The sequence below is a fragment of the Equus przewalskii genome, chromosome 31, assembly GCF_037783145.1.
Source record: "Equus przewalskii isolate Varuska chromosome 31, EquPr2, whole genome shotgun sequence".
Classification (NCBI taxonomy): domain Eukaryota; kingdom Metazoa; phylum Chordata; class Mammalia; order Perissodactyla; family Equidae; genus Equus; species Equus przewalskii.
In genome coordinates, this window is record NC_091861.1 from 24,788,792 (window position 1) to 24,806,615 (window position 17,824).

The following is a 17,824-nucleotide window of genomic DNA, read 5'->3' on the forward strand; positions in this document are numbered from 1 at the left end:
TTTGTGCCACCCTTTCCTTCTTTTCCACCACAACCAATCCCTTCTCACATGATCACATAATAGACTTTGTGACCACAAAGTGCACCATCACTGACGTCTCAACCAGAGACTTCCATTCTCCAACCATCACTTCTGATTCATCCATGTCATTAGAACATATCATCAAATCCTCATACACATCAAATCCTCATTCCAAAAATTGGAAATTAAAGAGCCAAAACAGAGATTTACCAAATCCTTTAGGTTAAACTCTAATTTAAACAGAGTAGGTAAGTTAACACTCCTCTTTGTGTAAGAGTGACAATTAATAAATGCAGAAAAATGATAGAATTGATCTTAAAAATCACCATTTTGCAGCCAACAATGAAATAATTGTTAAATGAAAGTGTCATAAATAGATTCCACAACCAATTAGCTGAAAGGTTTTGGAGAAATAGTAGATAAACAAATGTTAACATTAACAGCAAAGATAACTTGCCAATTATGACAATGTTTCTTTAAACGTGAGATTATTGACTCTCACCAGTGATTCACATTTATATAAATTGGCTTCCTTGGTGACAGCCAGGTCTCTATTCTAAGGATGCCACTTGATTTGATGCAGTACAAAGTAACAAGGTATCACCATAAAATATTTTCGCCTTCATTATTTATATCTTTATTAACATCTTCAAGTTTTCATGTTTTTGTAGAAGTGAAAAATGTTTATAGTCAACCAATTTTAATTAATTATGCTCTTTGTAATGCAAAACATAAAAATCATATTTCAGACTCTTGTGGTTAAATGTTTCCAAAATTCTCTATACCAGCAAAATCATGAAAAAGTCATTAGATCTAAAGATCATCGCCAAAGAGATCTTTATAGTTCTCAACATGCATTGTTTTACTTTTTCTGTATCTTTAATTTCTAAACAACATATTCTTGTGGTTCAAAGGTGATATATGTTAAAGATCGAAAAATTGGAGAATATAGCGAAGTATAAAGAGTTAAACATCAACTCTTACTCCTATTATCTCTAAATTCAACTCTAGTTATGGTAAATATTTTATTGTACTTCCTGTGAATGTTTGTTCTATAAACATTTTCAGTGCTCAAAGCCTACTGTGTGTGTGTGTGTCTGTGTGTGTGTGTTTATACCTGATATTGGATTCTTTATCATGTTTCATGTATGATATGCACTATGTATGATATGCATGTATGGTATAATAGCTGTGCACTCAAATAGATCCTAATTCCTCTTTTATAATTTGTTTGAATTATGATGTGTGCTACATAGACGTCTTGTAGAAGATCATGCATTTCACCATTTTTTGGTATGTTTATCTATTGAGAAGTAAGCAATGTGAGTAATAACTACTTACATCTTATTACTAACATAGGTATGACAGTTTGGTTTTTATATGTTTGTGAAGTAATTTTATTTTGAAGATGGTGACTAGCCTTTTTTGTTCCATTTCCTCTGACATAGAGAGTCTCAGAAAGCCTCAGAAGTTATGGAGAGGCTTTGAGAAAGTTGGGAGAAGGATGGATGGAAGCAGGCACTGCAGTGATTGCATCTAGTTTCTGGCCATAGATATTTGATGAACAGGACACAGAGCATTTTGGTTAGCCAAGTTTTAATGAGGTCCTTTTAGAAGTGATTCATTGGTGTCTAACATTGTCTACGTAATATTTAACACAAATTATGATGTATGAGTCAAAATGAGTTAAACAATACTTGAAGGAATGACTTGAGAAGAATTGGATTAATAATGACAAATTCTGAATAAATGCACACATGAGGATTTTATGAATGCGTGTTAAATCTCTGTCTTTCACAGGTGGGATACTCCAGTTTTCCTTCCTGACAGGTTGCTCGAAATTCTGTGGAGTCTCTCTTTCTACGATATCCAGGTTTACAAACAAATTCAACAACATCCCCTGTTCTAGAATAAACTTTTTTCTCATCCCTCCATCGTAGTTCTATGTTATGTTTTTCCATCTTTTCTTCTGATATTACACATGCATCTGAAGGCAAAAAAAAAAAATGAACACATTAAGAGATATACAAATATTGTACACAAAAATTCTAACTCAAATAGAATTTTCCAAGCTAGTCCAGGGCTTCATTCTTAAAACCTTTTATAAACCAACTCATTGAAAATCCAGCATGTAGATTTAAACCATTTTAAACAATTAATGATGTAAAAATGAGGTACTATGTTTAATGTGTGAAAACTAAAGGTTATAATCTAAGAATCGTAATATCAATATATGAAGAGCTTTCATTAAAGAATGTTTAGTTGCTGTTGTTGCTTCAACAAGAATTTTTCAAACTTTATTTCCTCACACATTAATATTTGGTAGCAAGCATTTAACAGAATGCTTGGTTGTTAATCTCTGAGAATTCTGTTATAAACAGCAAAACATCATAGTTATTACATGGGTTTTCTCAGGACCCATGAGAATATTAAAATATTTACCTAAGCATTTTGGTGGCTTTGACCACTCTCCATTCCTACATGTTATAATCCTGTTTCCCTGAAGTTGGTGGAGGAACTGGCATTGATACTCAACTGTTGATCCTGGAGGATATGCTGGTGATGGGAATGTGGTAATGTCTCCATTGTCGATCGGTGGAGGGGGACCACATGTTCCTTTAGAGACTAAAAAGAATATGATTTGATTTATTGAAAGACTAAAGAAAAACACAGGTTAAAATAAAGCAAATAAAAACATAGCACAATATGTAATAACAAGATTTATGATATCTGATGACAGGAAATCGTTCATTGAAGACATTTGAATCACTTAAAGTGAGTTACATTTTTAAGCCATTCCTTTACCCTACATGAAAGCACACATAAAGTGTTAACAAATATGTTCATTTTACAGTATTTTAGTATTAAAAAATTTTTACCTTAGTGAATGTATGCTAGACAGAAGGATAGATAAGATAAAAAAGAATGTTTCTTGTTCTTTACACAACATACTACAGTGTCTATTGGGTCTCTATTGATTTTTTATTGATTTTCATTTTTATTACAAAAGAAACCAACTCCTTTAATAAAATGCAAAGAATTAACAACTTGTATAATGTGAAAGGGAATTGATGGCTTCTTATTCTGGCCAAGAAAATACTCTTCTCTGAAACTTATCTTTTATCTGAGCAAATCTATTCAGATAATATTTCTGGCCTATTTAGACTTTGAAATACAAATTTGTCTCTATCTGCATGGCCACTCTCTGAATTCAATATTCAGACTGCTATTGCTATGATCTGCTAAGAATGTGGAGACAGATTTGAGCGACAGTGACTAAGACTTCAGATAATTTAGGGCAGCAGTTCCCATCAGCAACATTGTTTAATTCATTAAGTAAAATCAATATAGTCAGAGAGGAAAGGAGCTCACATGGCTGTGAGAAAATACTGGCTCCATCCTGTATAGAGAGGGATTGAACATTCTGGGAAGTCTAGCAGAATAGGTGGTCATTCACAGAAGTTTGTACTGGAACCAGAAGGGCTTTATGGAAGTCTTAATTTCCCATCACAAAGGTTAGTAGGTGTTGACATCAAACATTGTTAATATTTTGTTATTTTGCTATTTTTATTTTGACTCCTATTTCTTCACTTTTATCCCATTACACTTATCCTTCCAATTAAAAAATATTCCTGTTACTCCCTGATGTTTCCTAAGGGGAAAACTTTTTAAAAATTGCCTTCAAATACCACATATTTCCAAAATGTGGGGATGGGGAATTTGGAAGGACATTCCTGAAAGGAAAGTTCCTGAATATACTTATTGGGATATGGGTGAGGGAGTGAAGTGATGGAGATGCTATCAAAAATGGCTGGCTTTCATCTTGTGTCCCATCTCTGTAAGTTTTTGTGGTAAGATGCAGGTAAGAGATATTATCAGAGAAATGACTTGCTAGTGGCAATTAGCTTAGCATTGTACCAGAAGTACTTTCCAAGTTTTTAAGTAGAAACATTCATACTGGTTCAGAATACTCTGCCTAGACTAACTTGTTGCAAACTATCTATTTGAAAAGTCTTAAAGAGATGATCACATATAATTAGAAATTGGTTAGTAGGAGGAAAATGTAGTTCCATGGATAATATGTTTGAGATCATCTCAATGCAAATTTTGATGAGTTATAATGCACATCAGCATATTCACATATTAATATTTAATATTCATGTATTATTGATTTTGATGTATTAAATAAGCCAACTATTTTGTTCAAATCAGAATTTTACAAATTTATTCTCTCATCCATTAAAAATTTTTAATTAATTGTTCTGGTCTTAATTGGTACAACTGGCTGTTAAAAACAAGTCTAGATCATTACTACATAAAAATTCTACTGTAAATGTAAAAAACACCCTGTTTATTATGCTGAATTTACTATAGGAGTATGCTAAGAACTTGCTTGAACATCTTGGTCGTTCTGACCACTGTCCATTTCTACATGTAATATCTTTGGATCCCTGGAGTTCATAAAAGGACTGGCATTGATATTCTACTCTGGATCCTGTAGGATATTCTTTTAATAGGAAAGAAGTAATATCTCCATTGTCAATAGGTGGAGGAGGTCCGCACTTTTCTGTAGAATCTTAAAAAATGGAATTTGATTTGTAGAGAGAGAAAATTAATACATAGGCAAAATTTAAACCATAAATATAAATACAACACCATATATTTATCCACAATACATAAACAGTGCCTGAGAACCCAAATCGTTCATTAGAGAATTTCATGCATATATCCACAAAATATATACTTCCACTTTTCACCCTAAGATAAAACACACATAACACATTCGGTGAAAAATCTCAGAGCTTTGTAAGGCACAGTTAGAAATAAAATATTTCTGAATAATGCCAGAAAGAAGTACTACTAAAAAAATTGTCTTAGAGCAAAAGCACTGAACTCTCCTTAACAGAAAACAACGTTGGGTTGCAGACATCTTTTTCCCTACTGAGGAAGATTCATCCTGAGCTAACATCTGTGCCAGTCTTCCTCTATTTTGTATGTGAGTCACTGCCACAGCATGGCCACCAATAAGTGGTGTAGGTCTGCACCCACATACCAAACCCGGGCTGCCAAAGTGGAATGTGCTGAACTTAACCACTATGCCACAGGACTGGCCCCTACACACCTTTTTTATTGTTATTTTTATAACAAATACTAAAGAAATATTTTTGTTACATTATATCTTTGCAAAACTTTTTAAAATACACAACTTCCAAGGCAAAATCTAAGTAATACATTCCTTGCTAATATTCTCTGAGGCATATACAATCTATCTCTACAATCCTATACACCTCTGTTTTCACAAAAATTGGATAATATTCATTGTCCTCTACATGCTTTTGTATGTAAAAATATATCGTGCACGTCCTTCCCAGCCAGAGAGTGTTATCTCAATCTGACTCTTGCAGTGGCAGAGTTGTGTTCCAATGTACAAATTTACCATCCTTTACACAATTCAAGACACAACTGTGCTGTTACATGAAAGAAAAAATCTTTACCAGGTTTAGAGAATACAAAAATTTTCATGAGGGAATGTTTTACAAATTAAGACAAATAAGTACATTTTATCTTCAAAGGTAAGGTTTTAGATTTTTCTGAGCTCATGCAAGATCACGAGGTAGAGAAGATTCTGACATATTTGGGAAGAAAAATAGATGCACATATATGGAGTGAAGAGGCAAAAGTAGAAGGTGCTAAATGTAAGTCTGAAGAGGTCAATTAGTGCTAAGGTTGTTCAATTAATGCTGATTAGTGCAATTAGTGCTAAGAAATCAAAACTTAAAAAACAATTAAAGAGAAAAAAAGAACAAAGTTGGAGGACTAACACTTCTTGATTTAAAACATATTACAAGGCTCCAATAATCAAAACAGTGTGGCAATGGTACAAAGACAGACAAATATGCCAATGGAATAGAGTAGTTAGCCCCAAAGTAAAGCCTCACATATGTGATGAAAGAACTTTAGACAAGGATGCCAAGACCACTCAATAGAAAAAGGATAGTTTCTTCAACAAATGGTGTTGAGAAAACTGGATATCCACATGTACAAGAATGAATTTTGATCCTCATCTTACACCATATACAAAAACTAACTCAAAATAGATTAAGACCTAAATGTAAGACCCAAAACTATAAAATCCCTAGAAGAAAACAGAGAGGAAAACCTTAATAACATTGGACATGGAAATGACTCCATGGATATGACACCAAAAGCACAGGAAACGAAAGCAAGAATTAAACAAATGGGACTGCATCAAACTAAAATGGTTGTGCACAGCAAAGGAAACAATCAGTTGAGTGAAAAGTCACTCTATGGAATGGCAGAAAATATTTGCAAGCTATATATCTTATAAGGAGTTAATATACAGAATATATAAAGAATTCCTACAATTCAACACAAAACACCAAATAACCTGATTCAAAAATGGGCAAAGAAATTGAATAGACATTTCTCCAACTAATGATACACAAATTGCCAATAAGCATATGAAAAGATGCTAAACATCATTAACCATCAGAGAAATGTAAATCAAAACCACAATGAAATATCATCTCATGTATTATGACGACTACTATCAAAAAAACTAGAAAACAACAAGTATTGGTGAAGATGTAGAGAAATTGGACCCTTGTGCTCTTTTGGAGCGATTGCAAAATCATGCAACTGAACTTGAAACAGTGTAGAGGTGCCTCAAAAAATTAAAAATAGAATACCATATGATCCAGCAATCCCACTTTTGGGTATTATACCCAAAAGAATTGCAAGCCAGGTCTAAAAGAGATATTTGCACATCCATGTTCATTACAATAGTATTCACAATAGCCAAGAGTTGGAAGTATTGATGTTAATATTGATGACATCCATCAATATTGCCTATTGATGGATGAATGGATTAAAAAAATATATGGTATATGATACCATGGAATATTATTTAGCCTTAAAAAGGAAGGAAATCCTGTTATGTCCTGCTACAACATGGAATGCCATGGATATCATGCTAAGTGAAATAAGCTTGTCACAAAAAGACAAATACAGTATGGCTGAAGAGCCTTTGGCATACACTCTCAACTCCTATGCCTTTCTTTCTAACTGTACAGTCATGTGTCACTTTACTATGGGGATACTTTCTGAAAAATGCTTTGTAAGGTGATTTTGTCATTATGTGAACATCACAGAGTGTACGTTCACAAACCCAGATGGTATAGCCTACTACACACCTAGACTATTTGGTATAGCCTTTGCTCCTAGGCTACAAACTTAGCTGCAGCATGTTACTGTAGTAAATACTGTAGGCAATGGTAACACAATGGTAAGTATTTGCATATCTAAACATATCTAAACAGAGAAAAGGTACAGTAAAAATATGGTATAAAAGATAAAAAACTGGTACACCTGTATAGGACACTTACCATGAATGGAGCTTGCAGGATTAGAGGTTGCTGTGGGTGAGTCAGTGAGTGACTAATGGGTGGATGTAAACACCTAAGACATTACTGTACACTACTGTAGACTTTATAAACTCTACACTTAGTCTACACTAAATTTATTTTTAAAAATACTTTTCTTTCTTCAATAATAAATTAACCTTAACTTACTGTAACTTTTTTACTTCAAAACTTTCTAATATTTTTTTAACTTTTTGACTCCTTTGTAATAACACTCATACATTGCACACCTATAAAAAATATTTTCTTTATCTCCTTATTCTATAGGCTTTTTTCTATTTTCAAATCTTTAACTTTTTAAACTTTATTGTTAAAAACTAGGATAGAAACATAAACATTAGCCTACGCCTACACAGGATCAGGATCATCCCTATCACTCTCTTCCTTCTCCATATCTTGTCCCACTGGAAGATCTTCAGGGGCAATAACATCCATGGAGTTGTCACCTCCTATGGTAGCAATGTCTTCTTCTGGAATACCTCCTGAAGGACCTGCCTGACACTGTCTTGAGGAGGTGTCACTCTTTCATAAATATGTCCATGGAGGTTTGCTTGGCTTGTTTCTTTTCTCATCATAGATTTGCTTGTAAGCAGATAGCAGACCATGAACATTCTCCTCTATTAATGAAAACCTTTCAGTGTGGGGTCCATGTTTTCAAACTTTTCTTTTCCTGAGGAAGATTCACCCTGAGGTAACATCTGTGCAAATTTCTTCTATTTTATATGTGTGTTTCTACCACAGCATGGCCGTCAATAAGTGGTGTACATCTGTGCCTGGGAACCTAACTCGGGCTGTCAAAGCAGAGTGTGCCAAACTAACCACTTGGCCACCAGGCCAGCCTCTCAAACTTTTTAAGGAGCTTGTTGAAGTCTGAAAAAGCTTCTGCTAAATCTTTTACTGTAAATTTTCTTCGGGTTTTTCTTCTTTATCTCCTGTAGTTTCCTTTTCTCTTGCTTCTTCTTCAGCTATGCATTCCTGTTCCAATTTCAACAACTCCTCATTAGTCAATACCTCAGTAACCACCTTTAGGAGCTCCTCAATCTCATCTTCATCCACACCCAGGTTAAAGTTGTTTGCCATCTCAACCACAGCCTTGTTGATTTTTGTAACCTCCTCACCCTTGGCAAATCCTTTGAAGTTATGGGTGAACCTCTTGAGTGTCTTCTTCCAGATGCCATTCATACACTCCTTGGTGACACCACCCCAAGCCCAGACAAGGTTCTTGATGCAGTCATAGATGTTGCAATCCTTCCAGAATTTCATCAGTGTCTTCCTCAGATTCGGCAATAGCCTGGACAAAGGTCTTCCTCAGATAGTAGGCTTTAAAAGCTGCTCTGATTCCTTGACCCATTGGTTGGATCAAAAAGGTAGTGTTTGGAGGAAGAAACACTGCTTTGCTATTAAAATGAAGATCACCAATGAGGATGTCCAGGAGTATCATCAACAATAAGCAAAATCTCAAAAGGAATATTATTCTTCAAACAGTACCTCTTCATTTTACAGGCATAAGAATTCAGGAGGGCATTTTGGAAGAGGAGCTGGATCATCCATGACTTCTTATTGCTCCTCTGGTACACTGGCAATGTGTGCTTACTGATATGCTTGAAAGTCCTCTGGTGATCGTTGTGCCAGACCACAAGGGAATTCAACTTGTAGTCTGTAATATCGCCCCCACGAAAGACTGTTATCCTCTTCTTAAAAACCTTGAAACCTGACATTGACTTGGCCTCCTTATGGATGAAAGAGTTTGCAGGCATCTGTTTACAGAATACGGAGGTTTCATTCATATTGAATATTTGCTCTGGCAAGTAATTTTCCTCCACAGTCAGCTTGTGTAGAGCTTCCAAAAGTTCTTCAGCTGCCTTAACATCAGCACTCACAGACTCACCACTTACTTTCACTTTATATAACGAGTAACAATTCTTGAAGCGTTTAAACCACTGAAAGCTGGCAGCAAATTCAGCATTATCATTGGGTCCAGTCTTTTCTTGCAACGTTTCAAACAAAATTTTGCTCTATGATTGTCATGGTGCTGAGAGGGGTACACTTCTGTGTCTGGTTTTCAATCCAAGTCACTAGAAGTTTCTCCATATCTTATATAGGCCCTTCTTAAAGTTTTGTTAGTCTCATTGCCTTCAATGAGGCAGATCCTTTAACAGCTTACATCACTTTGTTCCTGTTCTTCAAGATTATAGCTATGGTGAAATGGGACATGCCTGACTGGTGAGAAATGACTATCAATCATTTTCCACCTTCATAGTCCTTAGTCACTTTTAATTTCGTTTCCAAGTCTAGCCGTTGACATGGCCTCTAACTAGCAACATTATCAGTGGATTTTGTACACTCATGGGCCATAACAAGGAAAACAACATGAGATAAATCAAGCAGAAGAGAAAATGATGCAATCAAGAGACACAGTAAACACGAGATGTATGAGGTTACTGTGGTGCAACATGGCATACTGTTTTAGAGTAAACTTTTTTTATAAGTAGAAAGAGTGTACTCTAAAATAATGAAAAAAAATAGTATAGTAAATAAATAAACCAGTAACATAGTCCTTTATTATCATTATCAAATATTATGGACTGTACAAAATTGTGTGTGCTATACTTTTATATGAATGGCAACACAGTAAGTTGATTTACACAAGCAGCACCACAAATACGTGAGTAACGTGTTGCACTATGATGTTATAATGGTTATAACATCAGCAGGCAATAGGAATTTTTCATTGCCACTTATAATCTTATGAGACCACACTCACAGATGGGGTGCATTATTGACCCAAACATCACTATGAAGTGTATGACTGAAGTACGGTATTGTTAAATATAGTCACCTTGCTATACGTTAGATCCCCAGAATTGATTTATTTTATAACTGAAAATTTGTACACTTTGACCAACATTGTCCCATTTCCCCCAACCCCCAACACCTAGCAACTACCATTCTGCTCTCTGTTTCTATGAATCCAGTTTTTTAGACTCCACATATAGGTGATAGCATACAATATTTGTCTTTCTCTAACTTAGTTCACATAATGCCTCAAGGTCTACCCATGTTGTCTCAAATGTTAGGATTTCCATTTTTTAATTTCCAAATAACATTATATCACATTTTCTTTATTCATTTACCCGTCAATGGACATGAGTAACTTCCTCTCTTAAAAATTACGAATACTGCTGCTACGGTCGTGGGGATTCTGATATATCTTTAAGAGAGTGATTTTGTTTCCTCTGGATAAATACCAAGAAACGGAATTTCTGGATCATTGCTGGTAGTTATGTTTTTAATTTTTTGAAGAAACTCTATACTATTTTCTATAGTGTCCGTACCAATATACCTTCCCACCAACAGTGCACAGGGCTTCCCTTTTCTCCACATTCTTGCCAAGACTTGTTATCTCTTGTGTTATTGATAATAGCAATATAAAAGGTATGAGGTGATATTTCATGGTGGTTTTTATTCGCATTTCCTTGATGATTCATGATAGAGCCAAGAAAAACAACAGAAAAGATCAACAGACATCATAATCAGACAGGATTTATCCCTGGGATGTGACGATGGTTCTACATAAACAAATCAATAAGTGATATACCACATTAATAGAATGAAAATCATATGATCATCTCAGTAGATGCAGAAAAAGCATTTGACAAAATTCAACATCTTTTCATGATAAAAACTCTCAACAAATTGTGTTAGAAAGAACATATTTAAAACAAATACATGCCATAAATGAGAAGTCTACAGCTAACATCATACTCAGTTGTAAAACACTGAAAACGTTCCTCTAAGTTCATAAACAAGACAAGGGTGCCCACTCTTACTGTGGCAACTCAACAGCCTACTGGAAGTGCTACCCAGAACATTCAGTCAAGAAAAAGATATGAAGGGGGTGAAAATCAGAAAGGAAGTAGTTAAATTGTGTTTGGAGATGACATTATATAGAATAGCCTAAAAACTCTACCAAAAAACTGTTAGAACTAATAAACAAATATAATACAGTTGCAGGTTACCAAATCAACATGCAAAAATCAGTGCATTTCTATACACTAACAATAAACTATCTGAAAAAGAAATGAAACGATCTCATTTACAATAGCATGGAAACCAATAAAATGCTTATGAATAAATTTTAAAAAAGGAAGTAAAAGATCTATACACTGAAAACTGTAAGACATCGATGAAAGAAATTAAAGAAAATATAAATAAATGGGAATATATTTCGTCTTCACGGATTAGAAGAATATTGTTTAAATGTCCATACAACCCAAAACCATCTATAGATTCAATGCAATCCCCCAAAATTCCAATGACATTTTGGAACCACAAAAGACTCCAAATAGTCAAGGCAATCCTGAGGAAAAAAAAAACAAAGCAAGATGCATCACACTTTGTGATTTCAAAATAGATTACAAAGATTAATCATCAAAACAATATCTTAATAGCATAAAAACAGATACATAGACCAATGGAACAGAATTGAGAGCCCAGAAATAAACCCAGGAAGATACAGTCAACTAAGATTTGACAGGGGCACCAACGATACTCAGTGGGAAAAGGGTAGTCTCTTCAATAAATGGTATTGAGAAAATCGGATATTAAATGTAAAAGAATGAAATTGGACCCGTATCTTTCAGTACTCACAAAAGTCAACTTAAAATGGGTTAGAGAGTTAAATGTAAGACTTGAAATTATAAAATTCCTGGAAGAAAACATAGGGAAGAAACTCCTTGACATCAGTCTTGGCAATGATATTTTGGATATGACACCAAAGTATAAGCAACAGAAGAAAAAATAAACAAGTGGAACTACATTACACTAAAATGTTTTTGCAAAGCAAAAGAAAGAATCAACAAAATGAAAAGGCAACCTACCAAACGGGAGAAAATATTTGCAAACCATCCACCCGATAAAGGGTTAATATCCAAAATATATAAGGAACTCATCTAACTCAGTAGAAAAAAAGAGAAAACACAAATAATCTGATTAAAAAGTAAGTAAAGAATCTAAATAGACATTTTTCCAAAGGAGACATTCAAATTGTCAAGTTAAATGAAACAATGCTCATCATCATTAATCATCAGAGATTCACTTTGGAAACAAAGACTGAAAGTGACTGAAAATAAAGGATGAAAAAACATTCTATGCAAATAGTAGCCAAAATTGGGCCCAAGTATTGAACAGATATTTTAAAAGAAGATATACAAATAGCCTATAACCACGCAAAAATGTACTCAGCATCACTAGTCACCAAGGATACACAATCTACATTGAAAGTGAAATACTGTTTCACAGCCATAAAATGGCTGAAAGCCCACAGATTTACCAACCTAAATGTTACTGAGGAGGTGGAACAACCAGGACTCTCTCACGATAACGATGACAACCACTTGGAGAACTTTGTAGTAATGTCTTATATAGTTAAGCATGCTTCTAGTCTAAGATCCAGCAATTTTGCCTCAAATATTTACACAAGAGAAATGGAAATGTCTATCCCCTGCCATTCACTAAAAGACTTAAAAAACACTGTGTATAACAGACTTATTCACAATATGAAAAAGCAACCAAATTTCCATCAACAGGAGAATAGGTAAAACATATTGTGACACATTAATGTGAATGCAAGAGAATACTATTCAGAAGAAAATAAAAAACTACGGATATGTTCAATTGTGTGTGCAATTTTTAAAATATTATAAATGTTGCTGAGTGAAAAATGTCAGACACGAAAGTGTATATATTGTATACTTCCTATAATTGTAAGTAATATAAATATTTTTTGCTCAACTGGAGTTTTTTAAGATTCTTCTTGATTTCTTTTGCTTTCCACTTATTTAAAAGTATACTTCACATCAGTAATATTCAGCCTGTACAGACAATCCAATTCTCTTTTTTGCTACATTGCAAATAACATAAACTGAAACCCCAGAAAAATACTTCTTTTCTCCACTTCCTTGTACCCCAGAACATATCACATTTGGAATATGATAATGTTCAGGTAACTGGTCTTCCTTTCTCTTCTTGGTCACTTTTGATCCATTTTCCAAAGAACAGCCATAGTGATCTTGTTTAAAATGAATTTTGTGTTGTTCCCTGCTTAAAACCTCCCAGAAGTTTCCAATTGCACATGGACTAAAATCCAAAATATTTATCATGGCCTATGACTCCTAAATTAATTAATTCAACACTTCGCCTTATCCTTAGCCACACTATGTTCCTATTTCTCTTCAAAGGATCCAAGCCTTTTTATGCCTCAAGGCTATTTATCTGACTACTTCTTTCCAGATGTCAACCTTAAGGTTGGGCAAGCTTCCAAAACTATCTTACATGAAATATACCCCTCCCCCAGTCACCTTAATACCATCTTTAATAAGGTGCATGATTCATAATCTTTAATTTTGTATTTTCTTCTTTTTTACCACCATTGTTATTCTTACCATAAGTCTTTCACTTGACATTAAGAGTCAATGACAAAGACACTGATGATTGTAGAGCATTGATCTCCATCATCTGTAGTAGCGCATGGATATAAAAGGTGCACAATAAACATTGATTAGATGAATTAACAATAACCAATTTTCCTGCTTGGGTGGGAAGATATAGAGGGCAAGAACAGACTATTCTCTTCAAGGCTTTGACTGTACTTTAAGAATCTTATTCTTATGGTCCTGTATTCAAATTCAGCAACTCTTTGGTTTCCATATAAAAATGTAAGAAACTCCAACTCAACTTCAGCTCCAATATATTCCTAATTTTGTATAGTTTCTTATGAAAGGGAATTCCACATCATAAGTTATACACTGGAAACCTGAATTACAGAAGTACAAAGTTCTAACAATGTGGAAATTATCAATACTTTTGTGCTAGGCTCTACATCATCTAAACGTAACGTTTACCAAAAAAGATAAATGCTTGCTAGCCACAGAATTTTACAAGTGTGATATTTTAACTCACTCTACGTAAAATTTAATTTTATCCTCATGTTGTATCAACTGATTTTGCATAATTTCACTATAAACAGTAAATTTGTGTTACTTAAACATGTAAATGCCTTTTGAAATTTTTCACTGTGGTCTTGATTAGTTTTTTCTAATATTGCCTACATTTAATTTATGTAAGTACACAAAATGGTCTTCCAGTGATTATCCAGAGATTTGAATATCTACATAGACACAATTGTAATCCTAAGACCAAAAAGATGACAATAGAAACAATATTGCATATGTTTAATATGGTTATTTCTTAAAAAAAAAATACTGGATCCCAGAGGATGATGTCTTACTTACGGATAGGACTGCATTTAGGATGGATGGACCAGCCACTTTCTATACATGTAATGTTGCTCTGGTTATTTGGGAGGCTGTAGCCCTTATCACAGACAATTTGTACAGTGTCACCTTCCCAGTGTGTTTGTCCTGAAGATGCAGAATGACCATTTTCCACCCAAGGGAAAAAGCACTGTCCTAAAAACCCAAAAGATGACTAATGTAAATCTTGAAATGCAAGAGTACTACATTTTGCAAACTTCAAAAGAGAAATCAAGCACAAAAATTAGTTTCTTAAAAATTAGTTCATGAATGTTAAAAAAATTAATATGTAATGTCGTTAATTAGTACTTGCATATATTAAACATTTCACATTTTAAAGTTCTTTTAGATATCAGAAAAGTTACTGTTTTTATTTCTCATTTGCTTCTCTAAATCGCTTTCTAGAGGAGGAGGAGATGACATTCACCTCTCTTTTGCTTTTCTCTTTCATGATTCTGTCTTCACTTTTCTGCCTTTTCTCTGTACTCATTGAGCAGGTAAGACAGATATAATTTTAAAGAACAAAGAGATGATTAATAAAAACCACAAAAGTGAGTAAAATAGTAGAAACACTTCTTGAATATTCAAAGGAATAGCACATTTTGAATCAGAAATTACACATTAAAAATAAACTTTCTTCCGAAAACGTGTTCATATAATTACCAAACGAGTGTGTTTAAATCAAATATTAGCAGTTAAAATTGTTGCCCATTCGTATTTGAAATGCGAGGATTCAGATATTCCACAAAAGTTTTTACCTCAATTTTTTGATTTGATTTCCACAAACAGTTTCTTACAAAAGAGAAATGACATATCTTCACTTTTCTGGCTCACCCAATATCTGCTGCAATGACTGTCCAGATTCTGTGATTCCCTTCAAGCACCACCCCCCCACCTCCAAGCACTGAATCCACTGAATATTTTATCCAGATAGTGATCAGGGTATTTACTCACTGAGACACTTTGGTGCTGGTGACCATCCTTCCTCTGTACACATTATTGCAGTCCAGAGTGATTGTGAACGAGACACAAAGCTATAATGACAGGAATAGTAGAAATATTTTCCCACAGCAACTGGGAAGCTTTGTTTATATCTGTTTTCATCATATATGTTTCCATGTTTTATTTCTGGAAAATCACAAGTTCTTCCTTAATTAAAAAAAATAGTATGCTACATTAATGAATAATTCTACTTTATTTTAATAATCACATTGATGAATTTATTATTCTACTCAGCTTAATCTTTCCACTTGTGTTAGTGATTTGAGAACTGGGACAATGTATAACTAAGAATACAGAGTATTTGAGGAGCTCATGATGTTTAAGTTTTATAGAAGTATTTCCAAGATTAAAAACATACAGAAAAGTATAAACACTGAGGAAGAGATTAAAATGGGATCTATTCACTGTACCTCCCAGATCTAAGTAATTTGCTTTTGCTTGGTTGCTAAGACTGTTTATAGTTCTCCATTCACTTCCTGTGCCTCTTCTTCCTGTGTCTTCTGTGGAAATCCCCTGGGTATCCTAGCCCTTTCATCACTCTTCTCCCAGTCAAGGGAATATGCATGTATATATGACTACATAAAACATTTTTAGTGAATCAGTGAAGAAAATTTGAGCATAAAATATTCAGAAAGGACAAAAATCAGCAACAAAAATACAACCAAGATATAATTACTGAATTCTGATGAATGTCTTCTAAAAGTATGGATGTAGGTAGGTATATATAGTTAAGTGAAAAATAGGAAAATAATTTTTGATTATTACTGTCCCTTTAAAAATGTCTAAGTACATTTGTATTCATTTGTTACGGCTACCATAACAAAGCACTACAGACTGGGAGGCTTAAGCAACAGAAATTTATTTTCTCACCATTCTAGAGGCTAAAAGTCTGAGATTAAAGCGTCGACAGGGTTGGTTTCATTTGTAGCCTCTCTCTGTGACTTCTAGATGGGTACTTTCTCCCAGTGTCTCTCCATGGTCTTTCCTCTATGTGTGTGTGTCCCAATTTCTTCCTCTTATACAGACACCAGTTGTATTGGATAATGGCCACCCCCCATGATCTCATTTTAACTGAATTTAAAGACCCTATTTCCATATGCAGTCACATTCTGAGATCTAGGGACTTGGGAACTCACCATATGAATTTTGGAGAGAAACAATTGAACTCATGCCCACTAAATACACAAAGACGCTTCTATCTACACAAAAGCATTCTTCCACTAAGTGGGTTCCTTTCTCCTTTGAGAAACATTAGTGAAACCTAAGTTTACAAGGCATTCAGCTCAAAGCCTATTTTTAGAAAGAGTTCACAGAAAGAGAATAATTTTAAACTGGACAAGGAAGCTTTGCTGAATTGTTGTCGTTGTTGCTGCTAGAGAAAGAAATTGCCCAAATATAGATGTAAATAGCATACAAAACCCAGCATGCAGCAAACTATTAAAATGAATTCTTCTTGTAGTGAAGGAATAAAGCATAGTGATGCATATTATATGCATAAACAGTGCAATGAAGGAGATTAAGGGACATTAGAGGATTTTTTTTACAGTAAATTGGAAATGAGTGTATTTGATTTTAAAAGAAATGAGACTCTATAAAGGTATCATAATGAAGAATTTATAAAGATATTAAGGAAAGAGAAGAAAAGTAATTGTCAATAAAATCTTAGAGGTTTTTTACATGCCAAAAAAGCTATTAGAAATAATACACACAAAAATGTAGTTACTTTTTAATTTGAAGATAAAGAATCTACAGTTATAAAATATAATTTTCTAAGATACAAGGAACTCATTCAGAGATTATCAATATATAAAATCTATTATAAAGGTGAAAACAAATCAGTGAACAATATGCTAGAGTTAATGCTCTGAAAACAATTTATTTATTTACTAAACATTTACCAGAGACCTCAGAAATGTAAATTAAGATTTATTGTCATTCCATTTGTTGAAATATATGTTCCTTTGTACCTGCTGCTAATTTTGTTGAAATAGTAAATTGATCGTGATGTAAATGACTTTTAACAGCTTTATTAAGGTATAAATGAGA

At 33.9% G+C, this 17,824-nt stretch overlaps 1 protein-coding gene across 3 annotated transcripts in view; it reads right to left on the bottom strand.

The window, feature by feature from the left end:
• Positions 1 to 1,600: 1,600 nt before the first annotated feature.
• LOC103554613 (complement factor H-related protein 2) overlaps positions 1,601 to 17,824 on the bottom strand; it is a 28,674-nt gene continuing 12,450 nt past the window's right edge. For 2 of the 3 annotated variants that reach the window (XM_070602409.1, XM_070602408.1), the window contains 4 exons: positions 15,731 to 15,925; positions 14,756 to 14,932; positions 2,464 to 2,646; positions 1,601 to 2,008 (listed from right to left, as the gene is read on the bottom strand). In XM_070602409.1, the coding sequence (XP_070458510.1) occupies positions 1,788 to 2,008; positions 2,464 to 2,646; positions 14,756 to 14,932; positions 15,731 to 15,925 (776 nt within the window). In that variant the 3' untranslated portion in view covers positions 1,601 to 1,787. The remainder of the gene's footprint in view (positions 2,009 to 2,463; positions 2,647 to 14,755; positions 14,933 to 15,730; positions 15,926 to 17,824) is intronic. The other variant, XM_070602407.1, reaches the window with a different exon arrangement.